General features: G+C 43.9%; 1 protein-coding gene across 3 annotated transcripts in view; it reads left to right on the top strand.

Annotated features, from left to right (window-relative positions):
- Window positions 1-17,398, top strand: part of LOC115175682 (septin-7-like) — a 51,497-nt gene extending 34,099 nt beyond the window's left edge. The window contains exons 8-15 of one of the 3 annotated variants that reach the window (XM_029735115.1): window positions 559-651; window positions 3,190-3,286; window positions 5,649-5,700; window positions 6,002-6,127; window positions 6,500-6,520; window positions 7,105-7,240; window positions 8,452-8,597; window positions 11,363-12,548. In XM_029735115.1, coding sequence (XP_029590975.1) covers window positions 559-651; window positions 3,190-3,286; window positions 5,649-5,700; window positions 6,002-6,127; window positions 6,500-6,520; window positions 7,105-7,240; window positions 8,452-8,597; window positions 11,363-11,399 — 708 coding nt within the window. In that variant the 3' untranslated portion in view covers window positions 11,400-12,548. Of the gene's footprint in view, window positions 1-558; window positions 652-3,189; window positions 3,287-5,648; window positions 5,701-6,001; window positions 6,128-6,499; window positions 6,521-7,104; window positions 7,241-8,451; window positions 8,598-11,362; window positions 12,549-16,783; window positions 16,930-17,316 lie in introns of those variants that run through there. The other 2 variants (XM_029735118.1, XM_029735116.1) reach the window with 2 other exon arrangements.
- Window positions 17,399-18,673: the final 1,275 nt, after the last annotated feature.

The following is an 18,673-nucleotide window of genomic DNA, read 5'->3' as shown; positions in this document are numbered from 1 at the left end:
TCTCGCCGTCTCTCGGTCGCCGTCTCTCGGTCGCCGTCTCGCCGTCTCTCGGTCGCCGTCTCTCGGTCGCCGTGTCTCGCGGTCGCCGTGTCTCGCGGTCGCCGTGTCTCGCGGTCGCCGTGTCTCGGGGTCGCCGTCGCCGTCTGTCTCGCGGTCGCCGTCTGTCTCGCGGTCGCCGTCTGTCTCGCGGTCGCCGTCTGTCTCGGTCTCGTCGCTGTCTCGCTCTCTCGGTCGCTGTGTCGTCTCTCTCTCTCATCTCCATTTCATCTGTCATCTATCTCATCTGTCTCACTTTTTCTCTGTCTCCTCTCTCACCTGTTTCCATCTGTCTCGTCTCTGTCTCGTCTTTATCTCTGTCATCTCTATCTCATCTGTCTCACTTTTTCTCAGTCTCCCCTCTCGGTCTCCTATGTCTCATCTGTCATCTCTAGCTCTCTGTCTCATCGGTCTCTTTCTCCACCCCCATTGCTCTCACCTTTCTATATTTTTCTCCTCCCCTCTTCTCTTCCTCCCATTCTCTTCTTCCCCTCCTCCCTCCCTCCCCTAATCTCTTTATAGATCATGCGAGAAATCACAGAGCACAAAATCAAGATCTACGAGTTCCCAGAAACTGACGATGAGGAGGAGAACAAGATAGTCAAGAAGATCAAGGTTTGGTGTCTCCCAGTGTGCGCATGCGCGCACACACACACACACACACACACTGCTTTTATTCTCCACGCAAAAGATGGAATTGAATAGGAGAAAAAACTTGACATGACAAACAAACATGAACACGCATCACTATCTTTATCCCGATTGCGATATGTCATGTTTACAGCCCCCATAACATAAATCCAATAAATCTAACACTAGTGTTTTGGCTGAACTGGCCCCACCAGCCCCAGTATTGACAAGAGAAGAGACTGACTGGTTCGTTAGCTACCATGGAGACTGACTGGTTCGTTGGCTACCGTAAAAAAAAGTGATCATTTTATTTTGACCATAGAGCCATACAGAGAAGTTAGCTAGCTACCATAGGGCCACACAGAGTAGTTAGCTAGCTGTCATAGAGATATACAGAGAAGTTAACTAGCTACCATAGGGGCCATACAGGTAGAATTAGTATTGATTAGGTCACACAATCACATGTCCTCTACTGGTCCAGCACACTCTGCACTTATATTGTGTCACACACACGCAAGCATATACACGCAAGCAAATACACAGAAACATATACACACATATACAGTGCCTTACAAAAGTATTCATCCCCCTTGGAGTTTTTCCTATTTTTGTTGCATTACAACCTGTAATTTAAATAGATTTTTATTTGGATTTCACGTAATGGACATACACAAAATAGTCCAAATTGATGAAGTGAAATTTAAAAAATAATTTGTTTAAAGAAATTATAAAAAAAATTGATGGAAAAGTGGTGCGTGCATATGTATTCTCCCACTTTGCTATGAATCAAATGGATTTATATAGCCCTTCATACATCAGCTGATATCTCAAAGTGCTGTACAGAAACCCAGCCTAAAACCCCAAACAGCAAGCAATGCAGGTGTAGAAGCCCCTAAATAAGTTTTGGTGCAACCAATTACCTTCAGAAGTCACATAATTAGTTAGATTGCACACAGGTGGACTTTATTTAAGTGTCACATGATCTCAGTATATATACACCTCTTCCGAAAGGCCCCAGAGTCTGCAACACCACTAAGCAAGGCGCACCACCAAGCAAGCGGGCACCATGAAGACCAAAGAGCTCTCCAAACAGGTCAGGGACAAAGTTGTGGAGAAGTACAGATCAGGGTTGGGTTATAAAAAAAATCTGAAACTTTGAACATCCCACAGAGCACCATTAAATCCATCATTAAAAAATTTAAAGAATATGGCACCACAACAAACCTGCCAAGAGAGGGCCGCCCACCAAAACTCACAGACCAGGCAAGGTGGGCATTAATCAGAGAGGCAACAAAGAGACCAAAGATAACCCTGAAGGAGCTGCAAAACTCCCATCTCCGCTGTGGAGCATCTGTCCATAGGACATATTTAAACCGGTCACTCCACAGACCTGGGCTTTACGGAAGAGTGGCCAGAAAAAAAGCCATTGCTTAAAGAAAAAAAAATAAGCAAACACGTTTGGTTTTCGCCAAAAGGCACGTGGGGAAACTCCCCAAACATTTGGAAGAAGGTTCTCTGGACAGATGAGACTAAAATTTTGCATTTTGGTCATCAAGGAAACGCTATGTCTGGCGCAAACCCAACACCTCTCATCACCCCGAGAACACCATCCCCACAGTGAAGTTTGGTGGTGGCAGCATCATGCTGTGGGGATGTTTTTCATCTGCAGGGACTGGGAAACTGGTCGGAATGATGGATGGTGCTAAATACAGGGAAATTCTTGAGGGGAAACCTGTGTCTTCCAGAGATTTGAGTCTGGGACGGAGTTTCACCTTCCAGCAGGACAATGACCCTAAGCATACTGATAAAGCAACACTCGACTGGTTTAAGGGGAAACATTTAAATGTCTTGGAATGGCCTAGTCAAATCCCATACCTCAATCCAATTGAGAATCTATGGTATGACTTAAAAATTGCTGTACACCAACAGAACCCATCCAACTTGAAGGAGCTGGAGCAGTTTTGCCTTGAAGAATGAGCAAAAATCCAAGTGGCTCGACACCCCAAGAGACTTGCAGCTGTAATTGCTGCAAAAGGTGGCTCTACAAAGTATTGACTTTGGGGGGTGAATAGTTATGCACACAAGTTTTCTGTTTGTCTTATTTCTTGTTTGTTTCCCCCCCCCAAAAAATTATTTTGCATCTTCAAAGTGGTAGGCATGTGGTGTAAATCAAATTATACAAACCCCCCCCAAAAATCAATTTTAATTCCAGGTTGTAAGGCAACAAAATAGGAAAAATGCCAAGGGTGGTGAGTACTTTTGCAAGCCACTGTACACACACACTAAGCACTGTTCTCAACTGTCACTGAGCTGGTGTGATCTCAATACACTACTTTATCTCCAGTCAGTTTTCCATCTAATTTAAAAAAGGGAAACCTGGTGAATATACTTCACTGCAGCGAAGGTCACACTAAAGTTGACTTCTGCAGACTGTGTGTGTGCAGATAGCCTTGTCTAACAGGTTTTCATTTATTTTTGTTTGTTGTGTGTCAGCTGTGTAACACTTGGCCCTCCCTCCTGCAGGATCGCTTACCCCTGGCTGTTGTTGGTAGCAACACCATCATTGTGGTCAACGAGAAGCGGGTGCGAGGGAGGCAGTACCCCTGGGGTGTGGCGGAAGGTGAGGAGTCATGGGTCAGAGGTCACAGTCAGGTACTGGCCTGGACACAGACACACACACACCAGTCTTTGGGTGTTATTCAATATTAGCACCAAGGTTGTCCTACACATACTGTGTCTATGGGTTTAATTTGAAAGGTTTATGTCTGGAAGAAGTACAAGCTATCTCACCCTACTATGGGGTCAATACATTATCCGGGAAACTGCACTCTGTCTATAGTTTGCATCTGTGTGTGTGTGTTGGGGGAAGTGCATCTGCAGGTGATGTTGATTTATAGTGACTGTTCTGCTTTGCCCCTTAGGCCTGCTCTGTGTCTCAATGCAAATGCTCACATTTCTATCAATCAAATGTATTTATAAAGCCCTTCTTACATCAGTTGATGTCACAGAGTGCTGTACAGAAACCCAACCTAAAACCCCAAACGGCAAGCAATGCAGATGTAGAAGCACGGTGGCTAGGAAAAACTCCCTAGAAAGGCAGGAACCTAGGAAGAAACCTAGAGAGGAACCAGGCTATGAGGGGTGGCCAGTCCTCTTCTGGCTGTGCCGGGTGGAGATTATAACAGAACATGACCAAGATGTTCAAATGTTCATAGATGACCAGCAGGGTCAGATAATAATAGTGCAACAGGTCAGCACCTCAGGAGTAAATGTCAGTTGGCTTTTCATAACCGATCATTCAGAGTATCTCTACCGCACCTGCCGTCTCTAGAGAGTTGAAAACAGCAGGTCTCTGACAGGTAGCACGTCCGGTGAACAGGTCAGGGTTCCATAGCCGCAGGCAGAACAGTTGAAACTGGAGCAGCAGCACGACCAGGTGGACTGGGGACAGCAAGGAGTCATCAGGCCAGGTAGTCCTGAGGCATGGTCCTGTGAGTGAGAGATATTTAAATTCACACAAGACACCGGGTAAGACAGGAGAAATTCCCAGTGACTCAGCCGCTGTAACAGTGTTTGAGACAGAGAATCCCAGTGGAGAGAGAGGAACCGGCCAGGCAGAGACCGCAAGGGTGGTTCGTTGCTCCAGGGCCTTTCCGTTCACCTTCACACTCCTGGGCCAGACTACACTCAGTCATCGGAGCTACTGAAGAGATGAGTCTTCAATAAAGATTCTCACATGGATAGGCATACAATTCCATAAAAATGTAGCTCTATAGGAGAAAGCCCTGCCTCCAGCTGTTTGCTTAGAAATTCTAGGGACAGTTAGGAGTTCCTGCATCTTGTGACCATAGCGTACGTGTAGGTATGTACGGCAGGACCAAATCGGAAAGATGGCTTGCTCCTACCCAATGTAATGCTTTGTAGGTTAGCAGTAAAACCTTGAAATCAGCCCGAGCCGAAGCCAGCGTAGAGTCCCATCTAAGTTTCTAGTTTCAGCTCACATAGTTGAAGTGACACAAGTATTTGCATGGCTGCAAAAATAGTATTAAAATGTCACACTATTCCAATACTAAACATTAGATTACTAGAACCAGGTTAAGTTCAGTAGCCTCCTGCCCAACAGTTGACTTTTAGAGGTATGTTGTGTTATCAACATATTCTTATGTTTTCTCTGGCCCTGTGTGTGTGTCTTGAGTGATAAAACTCTGTCTGCTAAAACTCAGCATTATCTACTGGTGACATAATGACCATGGAATGTTCTAAACAAATAGAGTAGCACTTATGTCATATTGCATACAGCGAACATGACATTTGTTAATGTCTAAAAAAATGACAAGCATTGAGATCGTATGACTGTTGCTATGTATCAAATTCTAACTATTTAGTTCTACTTCCATTCAATAGAACGGGCCCTTTAGATGGAGAGGTGTGTTTTGAGCAGGCAGTCCTGTATGTAGATGAGACCTTTGTGGTGGTTGCATGTTACCCGCCCATGGGGAGTGAGTTTTGGAATGAATTTTTTTTTCCAGACACCATGTAAGTGTGTAAATATAGAGAGGGCGGGAGAGGGCAAGGCCACTCTTCAGCTTTGTGATCCACTCCCTACAGCAGTCAAACAGAAACCTCAGAGGAACTAGTGTATGTGGAAGAGTATGTGGTGTCTGGCACCACCCTGTGGCTGCTGACAGTATTACACCCATACACTCCCTGTCTACTCCCCACAGCTCTCTAGGAACAGATCTCAGTTGCATACTCCTTGCGTCCTCTCTCCTCGTCACCTTCTCAGAACCCATTGGATGAGTAAGCCAGAGGTCCCTCCCCTCTGACCTTTTCTAATGGGTTTTGCAAGGAGAATGCAATTAAGATCTTCCCTGGAGCTGAGCCTAGCTCTCGAGCGCGCTCTCTCTCTCTCTCTCCTGTGACTGCCACACCCCCTGGTGGCTACTGACTGTACTCTAACTCTTTCTCCGTTCTCTCTCTAGTGGAGAATGGAGAGCACTGTGACTTCACCATCCTGAGGAACATGCTCATCAGGTACCGTTACAGCACACACACTCTCCTCTGCATTATGGTCATGCTCCACTGAGTGTCCTGGTTTAAACGCTGCATGAGCAGCAGCAGATGGTAGGGAGATTATGGTGCCAGTTTTCAGTGCCATGTCATTCCTCACTGCTCTCTGACTGTTTAAATGGATTTTAGTGTCACTATCGTTTTTTACTGTAACGTGTATTGCTGTGATTAATTTGTTGAAATAAAGTTGTATTTGATTTCAGTGGTTCTGTCTTCTTGTTCCAGAACTTACATGTCGTCTAAATAAAGTTTTATTTTGATCCAGAACCCACATGCAGGACCTGAAGGACGTGACCAACAATGTCCACTATGAGAACTACCGCAGCAGGAAGCTGGCAGCCGTCACATACAACGGAGTGGACAACAACAAGAACAAGGGACCAATGACCAAGTGAGTACTAACCAAAAGTTGACCAATGGTGTTTGTATGTGGTTCTGTTTTCCATTTCTCTCCATTCCAGGTCTTCTGTAACAGCGTGGATGAAGGGAAGGAGACGAGCCCTGCACTAACGCAATCCACTCCTCTGATCACAGGGACTAACGCAGTCATCCACACACAGCCCAGCATCTGGGCTGGATCTAACACAGTCTCATAACCCTGAGCCACTGCTAATTCACAGCCAAGTATAGAGAACCTCACTAAAATGATGCACCGTAATATCACAGTAACCACCAGCATCCATTAGCTAGCTAATAGCTCTCTAACGCATGGTCATCATAATATCAGCATGCTAAGTGTGTGTATGTTTCTGTTTTTTTTTAGATTTGACACAAATGAAGGCATGTAAGTGTCATTTCAGTTCTTCAAGAACCCCTTGTTAGCTATGTTTCTACACTCTCCTCTCTGTTTTTCCCTCGTACAGATATATGGGTTGTATAGAGATGCTGCTCTTTATTTGACGCTAGAGGCCCCTACCAGGTCATGAAATGGATGATATCATTCTACAGCACTCTAGCAAACTGCCCAGTCTAAACTGAATACTTGTTGGCAGAATAGTCTCCAATAGTCTTCCTGGAAAATCGTATTTGTTGTCCTGTGAAGGGGCTCTTGCTTTCTTTGTGAGCTTCACTCAGCGTCCGTACCAGTAGAGCTTCACTCAGCGTCCGTACCAGTAGAGCTTGTTGGTGACTTGGTGTTCACTAACTCAGCGACGCAATTGCTTGGCTTTACTAACACAGACAGAAATGGCTATTGAATCGCTGGGTCTTCCTCTCCCATGTTCCTCCTCCAGGCATAAGTGTATGCAAGAGATGGTGACAGGAATTTCCACCCTGGCCAAAGTCTGAGTTTGACTGCTTTGGGCTGGGCCTTGGGGGCAAGGCTTTAGACTGATGGATGTTGTGTGTGCACATGCCTCAACCCTGCAGGAGTCCATTGGCCCAGATGGAGGAGGAGAGGAGGGAGCACGTGGCCAAGATGATGAAGATGGAGATGGAAATGGAACAGGTGTTTGAGATGAAGGTCAAGGAGAAGATCCAGAAGCTCAAAGACTCTGAGCAAGAGGTACAGGAACCTAACAGAACACATTCACACCGCTCAATCAAATCACTGAAATACTCTGTTTGTTCCCATGTTAATTTGTGTATTTTCCATAGAGCGATCTCACTAAAAAGAGGCACCACTGTTTTGAATGGTAAAATTGATTTAATTAACAGAATAATAGATAAGGCCTATTATCTTACCTGACGTTACGACTACAAAATGCATCATTAGTAATTCAACATGGGTACAGTCCATAGAGGGCTTGAGCTGTCAGAGGATGATTTAGAGGCAGACAGGAAGTCCATCACTGCAGCTCCAATACTCTCAGAATGGCTTCCAGTTTCTCATCAGAAAAGAGCCACTGCTGATCACTCCTCCCACTCCAAAGCAGCAGGCAGCCTAGTGGTTAGAGTGTTGGGCCAGTAACCGAAAGATTGCTGGATCGAATCCCCGAGCTGACAAGGTAAAAATCTGTCGTTCTGCTCCTGAACAAGGCAGTTAACCCACTGTTCCTAGGCCGTCGGTGTAAGTAGGAATTTGTTCTTAACTCACTTGCCTAGTTTAATAAAGGTTAAATTTAAAAGCCTTTCTCCTCTCATGCTGCATGAATCTGTCCAGGGTCTATCTCACTGTCGCTCTGTAAAAGAGAAACATACTCCTCACCTCCGTGTACCAGTCAACCAGAAGGTTCTGCTCCTAATCAGACGGGTGCTGGCTGTGTTCAAGGAGAATGGTCACATGTCTGAGCTGGGATGTCCAGTACTGCACACGCTGCCAGAGACCCGGGCTGTCTCCCTCAACCTCTGCTATCCATGATGCCATCCATGGTACAGCCTGGACAAAATGCTGGATGAAGTCACTCAAGCTTAGAAGAAACAAGTCACGTCCAGTCTTGGGGTGTTGCCACCAATCTGAGTTCCAAATCCACATTGGCGCCTTACAACCAAACATTCTAAATTCAAATCATTCTACTGAAGTTGCTCTATTTAATTGTGATATCATCATATTCAAATGTAAATGTATTCTTAGGATTTAGAACCACCAAGGGAACGGCAGAATGCTTTCAAATCATCACTAACTCTGACTCTTCACAGCAGACATGATGAAATGTTTTAATATGGTCATAGCTGTGATTACATCATACTCAGTCAAACACACACGTACTGTGTGTATGTATATACACACACACACGACTCCAGCCATGCAAATGGTGCAAACTGTCCTGTCTGCAGCTCCTGCGGCGCCACGAGCAGATGAAGAAGAACCTGGAGGCCCAGCACAAGGAGCTGGAGGAGAAGAGACGCCAGCTGGAGGATGAGAAGAACACCTGGGAGGCACAGCAGAGGGTGCTGGAGCAACAGAAACTAGACTCCTCCAGGTACAACACACTACTACAACACATTTCTATACAACAGCATTACATGGAGTGAACCATGAACAATTATTCAACCTATTTTTGTGGTGTTGTATAATACAGTATTTATTTTTCTACTCCTCACCTCATCCTGTACCTTCATAGAATATGATGGAATATTACTTAGTGTCCATTTGTTGAGAAACAGACTTGTCTCAAAGGTTGGAGGAAAGGGCAGAGATCAAAACACACACCCTTTGAGACAATACACACCTGTTGAAAGTAGAGGTCGACCGATTATGATTTTTCAATACCGATTATTGGAGGGACAAAAACGTCGCTGTTGATTAATCGGTCGTTTTTTTTTTTTTTTTACTTTTTAAATTTATTTATTTGTAATAATGGCAATTACAACAATACTGAATGAACACTTATTTTAACTTAATATAATACATCAATAAAATCAATTTAGCCTCATAAATAATGAAACATGTTCAATTTGGTTTAAATAATGCAAAAACAAAGTGTTGGAGAAGAAAGTAAAAGTGAAATATGTGCCATGTAAGAAAGCTAACGTTTAAGTTCCTTGCTCAGAACATGAGAAAATATGAAAGCTGGTGGTTCCTTTTTAACGAGTCTTCATTATTCCCAGGTAAGAACTTTTAGGTTGTAGTTATTATAGGAATTATTGGACTATTTCTCTCTATACGATTTGTATTTCATATACCTTTGACTATTGATGTTCTTATAGGCACTTTAGTATTGCCAGTGAAACAGTATAGCTTCCGTCCCTCTCCTCGCTCCTACCTGGGCTCGAACCAGGAACACATCGACAACAGCCACCCTCGAAGCAGCGTTACCCATGCAGAGCAAGGGGAACAACTACTCCAAGTCTCAGAGCGAGTGACGTTTGAAACGCTATGTAACGGCTGTCGTAGAGAGGGGACCAAAGCGCAGCATGTTGAGTGCTCATGATGAAATGTATTTTAACTCAAAACACTAAAGACAAAATAACAAACAGAAAACGAAAGCGCACAGTTCAGTCAGGTACAGAAGACAACTACCCACAAACACAGGTGGAAAAACCCCTACTTAAGTATGATCTCCAATTAGAGACAACGAGGACCAGCTGCCTCTAATTGGAGATCATCCCAAAAAACAACATAGAAAACTAGAACTAAACATAGATATAGAAAAACACAAAACACCCCCTATCACGCCCTGACCTACTCTACCATAGAAAAGAACGTCTTACTATGGTCAGGACGTGACACGCTATTAGCGCACACCATCTAACTAGCTAGCCATTTCACATCGGTTACACCAGCCTAATCTTGGGAGTTGATAGGCTTGAAGTCATAAACAGCGCAATGCTTGAAGCACAGTGAAGAGCTGCTGGCAAAACGCACGAAAGTGCTGTTTGAATGAATGCTTACGAGCCTGCTGGTGCCTACCACCGCTCAGTCAGACTGCTCTATCAAATATCAAATCATAGACTTAATTATAACATAATAACACACAGAAATACGAGCCTTAGGTCATTAATATGGTTGAATCCGGAAACTATCATCTCGAAAACAAAATGTTTTTCCTTTCAGTGAAATACGGAACCGTTCCGTATTTAATCTAACGGGTGGCATCCCTAAGTCTAAATATTCCTGTTACATTGCACAACCTTCAATGTTATGTCATAATTAAGTAAAATTCGGGCAAATTAGTTCGCAACGAGCCAGGCGGCCCAAACTGTTGCATGTGCAATGAAGTGACACAATTTCCCTAGTTTAATATTGCCTGCTAACCTGGATTTCTTTTAGCTAAATATGTAGATTTAAAAATATATACTTCTGTGTATTGATTTTAAGAAAGGCATTGATGTTTCTGGTTAGGTACAGTCGTGCAACGATTGTGCTTTTTTCGCAAATGCGCTTTTGTTGAATCATCCCCCGTTTGGCAAAGTCGGCTGTCTTTGTTAGGAAGAAATAGTCTTCACAGTTCGCAACGAGCCAGGCGGCCCAAACTGCTGCATATACCCTGACTCTGTTTGCAAGAGAAGTGACACATTTTCCCTAGTTAAAAGAAATTCATGTTAGCAGGCAATATTAACGAAATATGCAGGTTTAAAAATATATACTTGTGTATTGATTTTAAGAAAGGCATTGATGTTTATGGTTGGAGCAACGTGTACCTAAGCGATTATATGCAACGCAGGACAGGCTAGATAAACTAGTAATATCATCAACCATGTGTAGTTAACTAGTGATTATGATTGATTGTTTTTTATAAGATAAGTTTAATGCTAGCTAGCAACTTACCTCGGCTTCTTACTGCATTCGCGTAACAGGCAGGCTCCTCGTGGAGTGCAATGTAAAGCAGGTGGTTAGAGCGTTGGACTAGTTAACCGTAAGGTTGCAAGATTGAATCACCCGAGCTGACAAGGTAAAAATCTGTCGTTCTGCCCCTGAACAAGGCAGTTAACCCACCATTCCTTGGCCGTCATTGAAAATAAGAATGTGTTCTTAACTGACTTGCCTAGTTAAATAAAGGTTAAAAAAAATGTAATAAATAAAAAATCGGCCAAATCGGCATCCAAAAATGCCGATTTCCGATTGTTATGAAAACTTGAAATCGGCCCTAATTAATCGGTCGACCTCAAGTTGAAAGTCTGAAAACGGCACAGGGCTCAGCCAAAATGCTCCTTGATCTCACACACACCGCAGCCAATACTGTATACACAGCTCCTTATGAAGAGCTCTGCCTCTTAATCAACATTGCTCTCTCTCGCCCTACAGGACCTTGGAAAAGAACAAAAAAAAGAAGATATTTTAAACGTATTGCAGGAGGACCACCATGTAACAATGTACTAGTTGCCAATTTACCAACCTGGACTGTTAGTTTGCCTGTCGACCAACAACCTGTTACTGTGTGTATGTGTGACGGAGCAGCGTGGTCTGTCTGGGGGAAGTTGGTTGTAACTGGGGGAATCGAGGGAGAGAGGGTCCTCCATTAAACTCAAACTCATTTTCAGACTGACTCAGACCTGGAACATGCTATATCACTATACTATTTCTCCTTTTATCTCTGTCTCTTTTTTATTTATATAAATATATTTTTGTTCCTGAAGTGGGCACATTAAATGGTTGTACAATCATGTTTTGTGGTTCAGTATGACACACAGAAAAACAAAACACACCGGTATCAGCTCTTTCATGATTTCATGATTTGTTTTTCATTTTAAACTCCAGAATGCCACAACTGTTTTTCTTTCACCTCCTTTTTCTCTTTCTAGTTAATGACCTTGGAGACAGACTGCACTGCTATGTTGTAGTGTTCTATTTAACGCCAAATGACCAAACGGCAGAGTAGGAAGCTACTCACCTCAAGCTACACACCTCAGGCGTTTTGTTTTATAACGTTTTTGTTATTTAGTTGTCGCTTTTATTTTTGTAATCCTGATCCCAAAATGATATGCTCTTCCATCTCTCTTGTAATTTAAATGATCTAGCCATGGACGGCATGTTAGAACATTTGATTTATTATTATTTTTTCTGTTTAAAATTTTTGGTTCTCTTATATTGGCCCTGCTACAGTAATCATTTGTTCATTATTCGTTTCATGTTTGTTTGCAGGCGTTTCCCATTCTGGTCTTGGAGGTCTACTGTGCACACTGGATTTCACTCCAGCTGACACATAGTAGGCCCCCTTGACCACGGCTAGGAAACCCTGTTTTAGAAGACGGTGGGGAGGAATGCTTGGTTGTTGACTCAACCCGTTAACACAACCCTATGGTTGTTATTGTTGTTTACTTACAATTTCCAATGTCTGTAAATAAACAAGTCTATATTGACTGTAATAAACAACTGTGGGGTTCCCTTCCCAAACATGACATTTAACACTGTTCATGTACTGCATCTATTTTTTATTTGTCTTTTGTTTTGTTTTTATAGTCCCGTAATAAACTTGTGATGATACAACTCAGCGTGGTTTTATTGAAGGTTTTTGTTAAAATGGAAGGGAATTACTGTGGTAAGATGTGGCTTAGCTCACTTTTGAGTGAAATTACAAGCCATAAACTGTCTTCTGAAATGAATTGTCTTTCTCACCAAGATGCACGCTATATTTTACCAGCAGGGGGCAGTGAATAACTACTGACTCCGTCATATCCCAAAACAGCAGGGATCATCAACTAACCTCATCAAAAAAAGAAACGTCACTTTTTCAGGACTCTGACTTCCAAAGATAATTCGCAACAATCCAAATAACTTCACAGATCTTCATTATAAAGGGTTTAAACACTGTTTCCCATGCTTGTTAAACGAATAATAAACAATTAATGACCGTTCCACAGGTACATGTTCATTAAGACACTAACAGCTTACAGATGTTAGGCAATTAAGGTCACAGTTATGAAAACTTAGGACACTAAAGAGGCCTTTCTACTGACTCTGAAAAACACCAAAAGAAAGATGCCCAGGATCCCTGCTCATCTGCGTGAACGTGCCTTAGGCATGCTGCAAGGAGGCATGACTGCAGATGTGGCCAGGGCAATAAATTGCAATGTCCGTACTGTGAGACGCCTAAGACAGTACAACAGGACGGACAGTTGATCGTCCTCGCAGTGGCAGACCATGTGTAACAACACCTGAACATCACACCTGCAGGACAGGTACAGGATGGGAACAACAACTGTCCAAGTTGCACCATGAAAGCACAATCCCTCCATCAGTGCTCAGACTGTCTGCAATAGGCTGAGAGGCTGGACTGAGGGCTTGTAGGCCTGTTGTAAGGCAGGTCCTCATCAGACATCACCGGCAATACCGTCATCTATGGGCACAAACCCACCGTCACTGGACCAGACAGGACTGGCAAAAAGTGCTCTTCACTGACGAGTCGCGGTTTTGTCTTACCAGGGGTGATGGTCGGATTCGCGTTTATCGTCGAAGGAATGAGCGTTACACCGAGGCCTGTACTCTGGAGCGGGATCGATTTGGAGGTGGAGGGTCCATCATGGTCTGGGGCGGTGTGTCACAGCATCATCGGACTGAGCTTATTGTCATTGCAGGAAATCTCAACGTTGTGTGTTACAGGGAAGACATCCTCCTCCCTCATGTGGTACCCTTCCTGCAGGCTCATCCTGACATGACCCTCCAGCATGACAATGCCACCAGCCATACTGCTCGTTCTGTGCGTGATTTCCTGCAAGACAGGAATGTCAGTGTTCTGCCATGGCCAGTAAAGAGCCCGGATCTCAATCCCATTGAGCACATCTGGGACCTGTTGAATCGGAGGGTGAGGGCTAGGACCTTTCCCTCCAGAAATGTCCGGGAACTTGCAGGTGCCTTGGTGGAAGAGTGGGGTAACATCTCACAGCAAGAACTGGCAAATCTGGTGCAGTTCATGAGGAGGAGATGCACTGCAGTACTTAGTATCTGGTGTGGCCACCAGCTGCATTGACTGTTACTTCTAATTTTCACCCCCCCCCCCCCCCCCCCCTTTGTTCAGGGACACATTATTCCATTTCTGTTAGTCACATGTCTGTGGAACTTGTTCAGTTTATGTCTCAGTTGTTGAATCTTATGTTCATACAAATATTTACACATGTTAAGTTTGATGAAAATAAACACAGTTGACAATGAGAGGACGTTTATTTTTTTGCTGAGTTTAGATTCAGTCAAGTACAGAGAACCTCACTAAAATGATGCACCGTAATATCACAGTAACCACCAGCATCCATTAGCTAGCTAATAGCTCTCTAATGCATGGTCATCATAATATCAGCATGCTAAGTGTGTGTATGTTTCTGTTTTTTTTAGATTTGACACAAATGAAGGCATGTGTCATTTCAGTTCTTCAAGAACCCCTCGTTAGCCATGTTTCTATACTCTCCTCTCTGTTTTTCCCTCATACAGATATCTGTGTTGTATAGAGATGCTGCTCTTTATTTGACGCTAGAGGCCCCTACCAGGTCATGAAATGGATATCATTCTACGGCACTCTAGCAAACTGCCCAGAAGTCTTCATTGAATACTTGTTGGTAGAATAGTCTCTAATAGTTGTCCTGTGTTTAGGCTGTTGCTTGCTTTGTGAGCTTCACTCAGCATCCGTACCAGTAGAGCTTGTTGGTGGCTTTGCTAACACAGGCAGAAATGGCTATTGAATCGCTGGGTCTTCCACATCCAGGGCCTTCCCCTGCCTGTCCTCATCCTCCTCCAGGCATAAGTGTATGCAAGAGATCGTGACAGGAATTTCCACCCTGGCCCAAAGTCTGAGTTTGACTACTCTGGGCTGGGGCGCAAGGCTTTAGACTGATGGATGTGTGTGCATGTGCCTGAACCCTGCAGGAGTCCCCTGGCCCAGATGGAGGGAGCACGTGGCCAAGATGGAAATGGAACAGGTGTTTGAGATGAAGCTCAAGGAGAAGATCCAGAAGCTCAAAGACTCTGAGCAAGAGATACAGGAACCTAACAGAACACCTTCACACAAATCACTGAAATACTCTTTATTTTCCATAGAGCGATCTCACTAAAAAGACGCACCACCATTTTGAATGGTTAAATTGATTTAATTTATTAACAGAAAAATAGATAATAGGCCTTATCTTACCTGAAGTTACCACTACAAAATGCATCATTAGTAATTCAACATGGGTACAGTCCATAGAGGGCTAGAGCTGTCAATCAGAGGATGATTTAGAGGCAGACAGGAAGCCCATCACTGCAGCTCCAACACCCTCAGAATGGCTTCCAGTTTCTCATAAGAAAAGAGCCACTGCTGTCACGGGCGTCGTAACGATTGGACCAAGGCGCAGTGGGTAAAGTGCTCATCTTCTTAATTTATTTAAAGAAAACACAAACAAAATAAAAACGACGAAACAGACTATACAGGAAAACAACCACCCACAAAACACAAGTGAAATAAACCCCAACTAAATATGGCCTCCAATTAGAGGCAACGACAACCAGCTGCCTCCAATTGGAGGTCCTACATAGAAATAGAAAACATAGAACCTAAACGAAAAACACCGAAACACACACCCCCTGCCACACCCTGACCAAACCTGACCAAACTACAATGACAAATAACCCCTTTTACTGGTCAGGACGTGACAACTGTTGGTCACTCCTCCCACTTCAAAGCCTTTCTCCTCTCATGCTGCATGAATCTGTCCAGGGTCTATCTCACTGTCGCTCTGTAAAAGAGAAACATACTCCTCACCTCCGTGTACCAGTCAACCAGAAGGTTCTGCTCCTAATCAGACGGGTGCTGGCTGTGTTCAAGGAGAATGGTCACATGTCTGAGCTGGGATGTCCAGTACTGCACACGCTGCCAGAGACCCGGGCTGTCTCCCTCAACCTCTGCTATCCATGATGCCATCCATGGTACAGCCTGGACAAAATGCTGGATGAAGTCACTCAAGCTTAGAAGAAACAAGTCACGTCCAGTCTTGGGGTGTTGCCACCAATCTGAGTTCCAAATCCACATTGGCGCCTTACAACCAAACATTCTAAATTCAAATCATTCTACTGAAGTTGCTCTATTTAATTGTGATATCATCATATTCAAATGTAAATGTATTCTTAGGATTTAGAACCACCAAGGGAACGGCAGAATGCTTTCAAATCATCACTAACTCTGACTCTTCACAGCAGACATGATGAAATGTTTTAATATGGTCATAGCTGTGATTACATCATAGGGTGCGTTCATAAATTCACTCTGGCTATCTACTCTGATTTCAGAGCACTTTTGTCTGAGTGTGCCAGAGCGCAGAATAACTGATGAATTTACGAAAGCTCAGCACCCGTTGAATATGACCGGTGTTAGTTAACGTAATTCAATTGTTGCCAGCAGCACAGTTAGTCACCAATGCGCTGGATAACATGAAAACAACCTAACCCAGCTCTGCTAGGGCGAGTAAAACGGTCAGATTGAGCTATTCTCTCATTTGTGTCTGGAAGTAGGTAGCCAACGTTGGCCAGTTAGCTTGGGTGCAGGACTGCAGTTGTTAGGTCAGAACGCTCGGATCAACCCTACTCCTTGGCCAGAGCGTCCTGTGTCCAAAGCGCACTCTGGCACTTCAGATTGAATTACAAACACACCCTCAGACACACACACATACTGTATGTGCACATGCGCGCGCACACGTACGAATATAACACACACACGACTCCAGCCATGCAAATAAGGCAAACTGTCCTGTATCCTGTCTGCAGCTCCAGCGGCGCCACGAGCAGATGAAGAAGAACCTGGAGGCCCAGCACAAGGAGCTGGAGGAGAAGAGACGCCAGCTGGAGGATGAGAAGAACACCTGGGAGGCACAGCAGAGGGTGCTGGAGCAACAGAAACTAGACTCCTCCAGGTACAACACACTACTACAACACATTTCTATACAACAGCATTACATGGAGTGAACCATGAACAATTATTCAACCTATTTTTGTGGTGTTGTATAATACAATATTTATTTTTCTACTCCTCACCTCATCCTGTACCTTCATAGAATATGATGGAATATTACTTAGTGTCCATTTGTTGAGAAACAGACTTGTCTCAAAGGTTGGAGGAAAGGGCAGAGATCAAAACACACACCCTTTAAGACAATACACACCTGTTGAAAGTCTGAAAACGGCACAGGGCTCAGCCAAAATGCTCCTTGATATCGCACACACCACAGCCAATACTGTATACACAGCTCCTTATGAAGAGCTCTGCCTCTTAATCAACATTGCTCTCTCTCGCCCTACAGGACCTTGGAAAAGAACCAAAAAAAGAAGATATTTTAAAAGTATTGCAGGAGGACCACCATGTAACAATGTACTAGTTGCCAATTTCCCAACCTGGACTGTTAGTTTGCCTGTCGACCAACAACCTGTTACTGTGTGTATGTGTGACGGAGCAGCGTGGTCTGTCTGGGGGAAGTTGGTTGTAACTGGGGGATCGAGGGAGAGAGGGTCCTCCATTAAACTCAAACTCATTTTCAGACAGACTCAGTCCTGGAACATGCTATATCACTATACTATTTCTCCATTCTTTTCCTTTCTTTTCTCTCTCTTACATACACTCAATTAGTATTTGGTAGCATTGCCTTTAAAATGTTTAACTTGGGTCAAACGTTTCAGGTAGCCTTCCACAAGCTTCCCACAATAAGTTGGGTGAATGTTGGCCCATTCCTTCTGACAGACTGGTGTAACTGAGTCAGGTTTGTAGGCCTCCTTGCTCGCACACGCTTTTTTAGTTCTGCCCACACATTTTCTATAGGTTTGAGGTCAGGGCTTTGTGATGGCCACTCCAATACCTTGACTTTGTTGTCCTTAATCCATTTCACAACTTTGGAAGTATGCTTGGGGTCATTGTCCATTTGGAAGACCCATTTGCAACCAAGCTTTAACTTCCTGACTGATGTCTTGAGATGTTGCTTCAATATATCCACGTAATTTTCCTGCCTCATGATGCCATCTATTTTGTGAAGTGCACCAGTCCCTCCTGCAGCAAGCACCCCCAGAACATGATGCTGCCACCCCCGTTCTTCACGGTTGGGATGGTGTTCTTCGGCTTGCAAGCCTCCCCCTTTTTCCCCAAACATAATGATGGTCATTATGGCCAAACAGTTCTATTTTTGTTTCATCAGATCAGAGGACTTTACTCCAAAAAGTACGATCTTTGTCCCCATGTGCAGTTGCAAACCGTAGTCTGGCTTTTTTATGGCGGTTTTGGAGCAGTGGCTTCTTCCTTGCTGAACGGCCTTTCAGGTTATGTCGATATAGGACTTGTTTTACTGTGGATATAGATACTTTTGTACCTGTTTCCTCCAGCATCTTCACAAGGTCCTTTGCTGTAGTTCTGGGATTGTTTTGCACTTTTCGCACCAAAGTATGTTCATCTCTAGGAGACAGTCTCCTTCCTGAACGGTATGATGGCTGCGTGGTCCCATGGTATTTATACTTGCGTACTATTGTTTGTACAGTTGAACGTGGTACCTTCAGGCGTTTGGGAATTGCTCCCAAGGTTGAACCAGACTTGTGGAGGTCTACCTTTTGTTTTTCTGAGGTCTGATTTCTTTTGATTTTCCCATGATGTCAAGCAAAGAGGCACTGAGTTTGAAG

This window comes from Salmo trutta, chromosome 36, assembly GCF_901001165.1.
Source record: "Salmo trutta chromosome 36, fSalTru1.1, whole genome shotgun sequence".
Classification (NCBI taxonomy): Eukaryota; Metazoa; Chordata; class Actinopteri; order Salmoniformes; family Salmonidae; genus Salmo; species Salmo trutta.
Note: the sequence above shows the minus strand (reverse complement) of the source record. Positions and strands in the feature narration are given on the sequence as shown.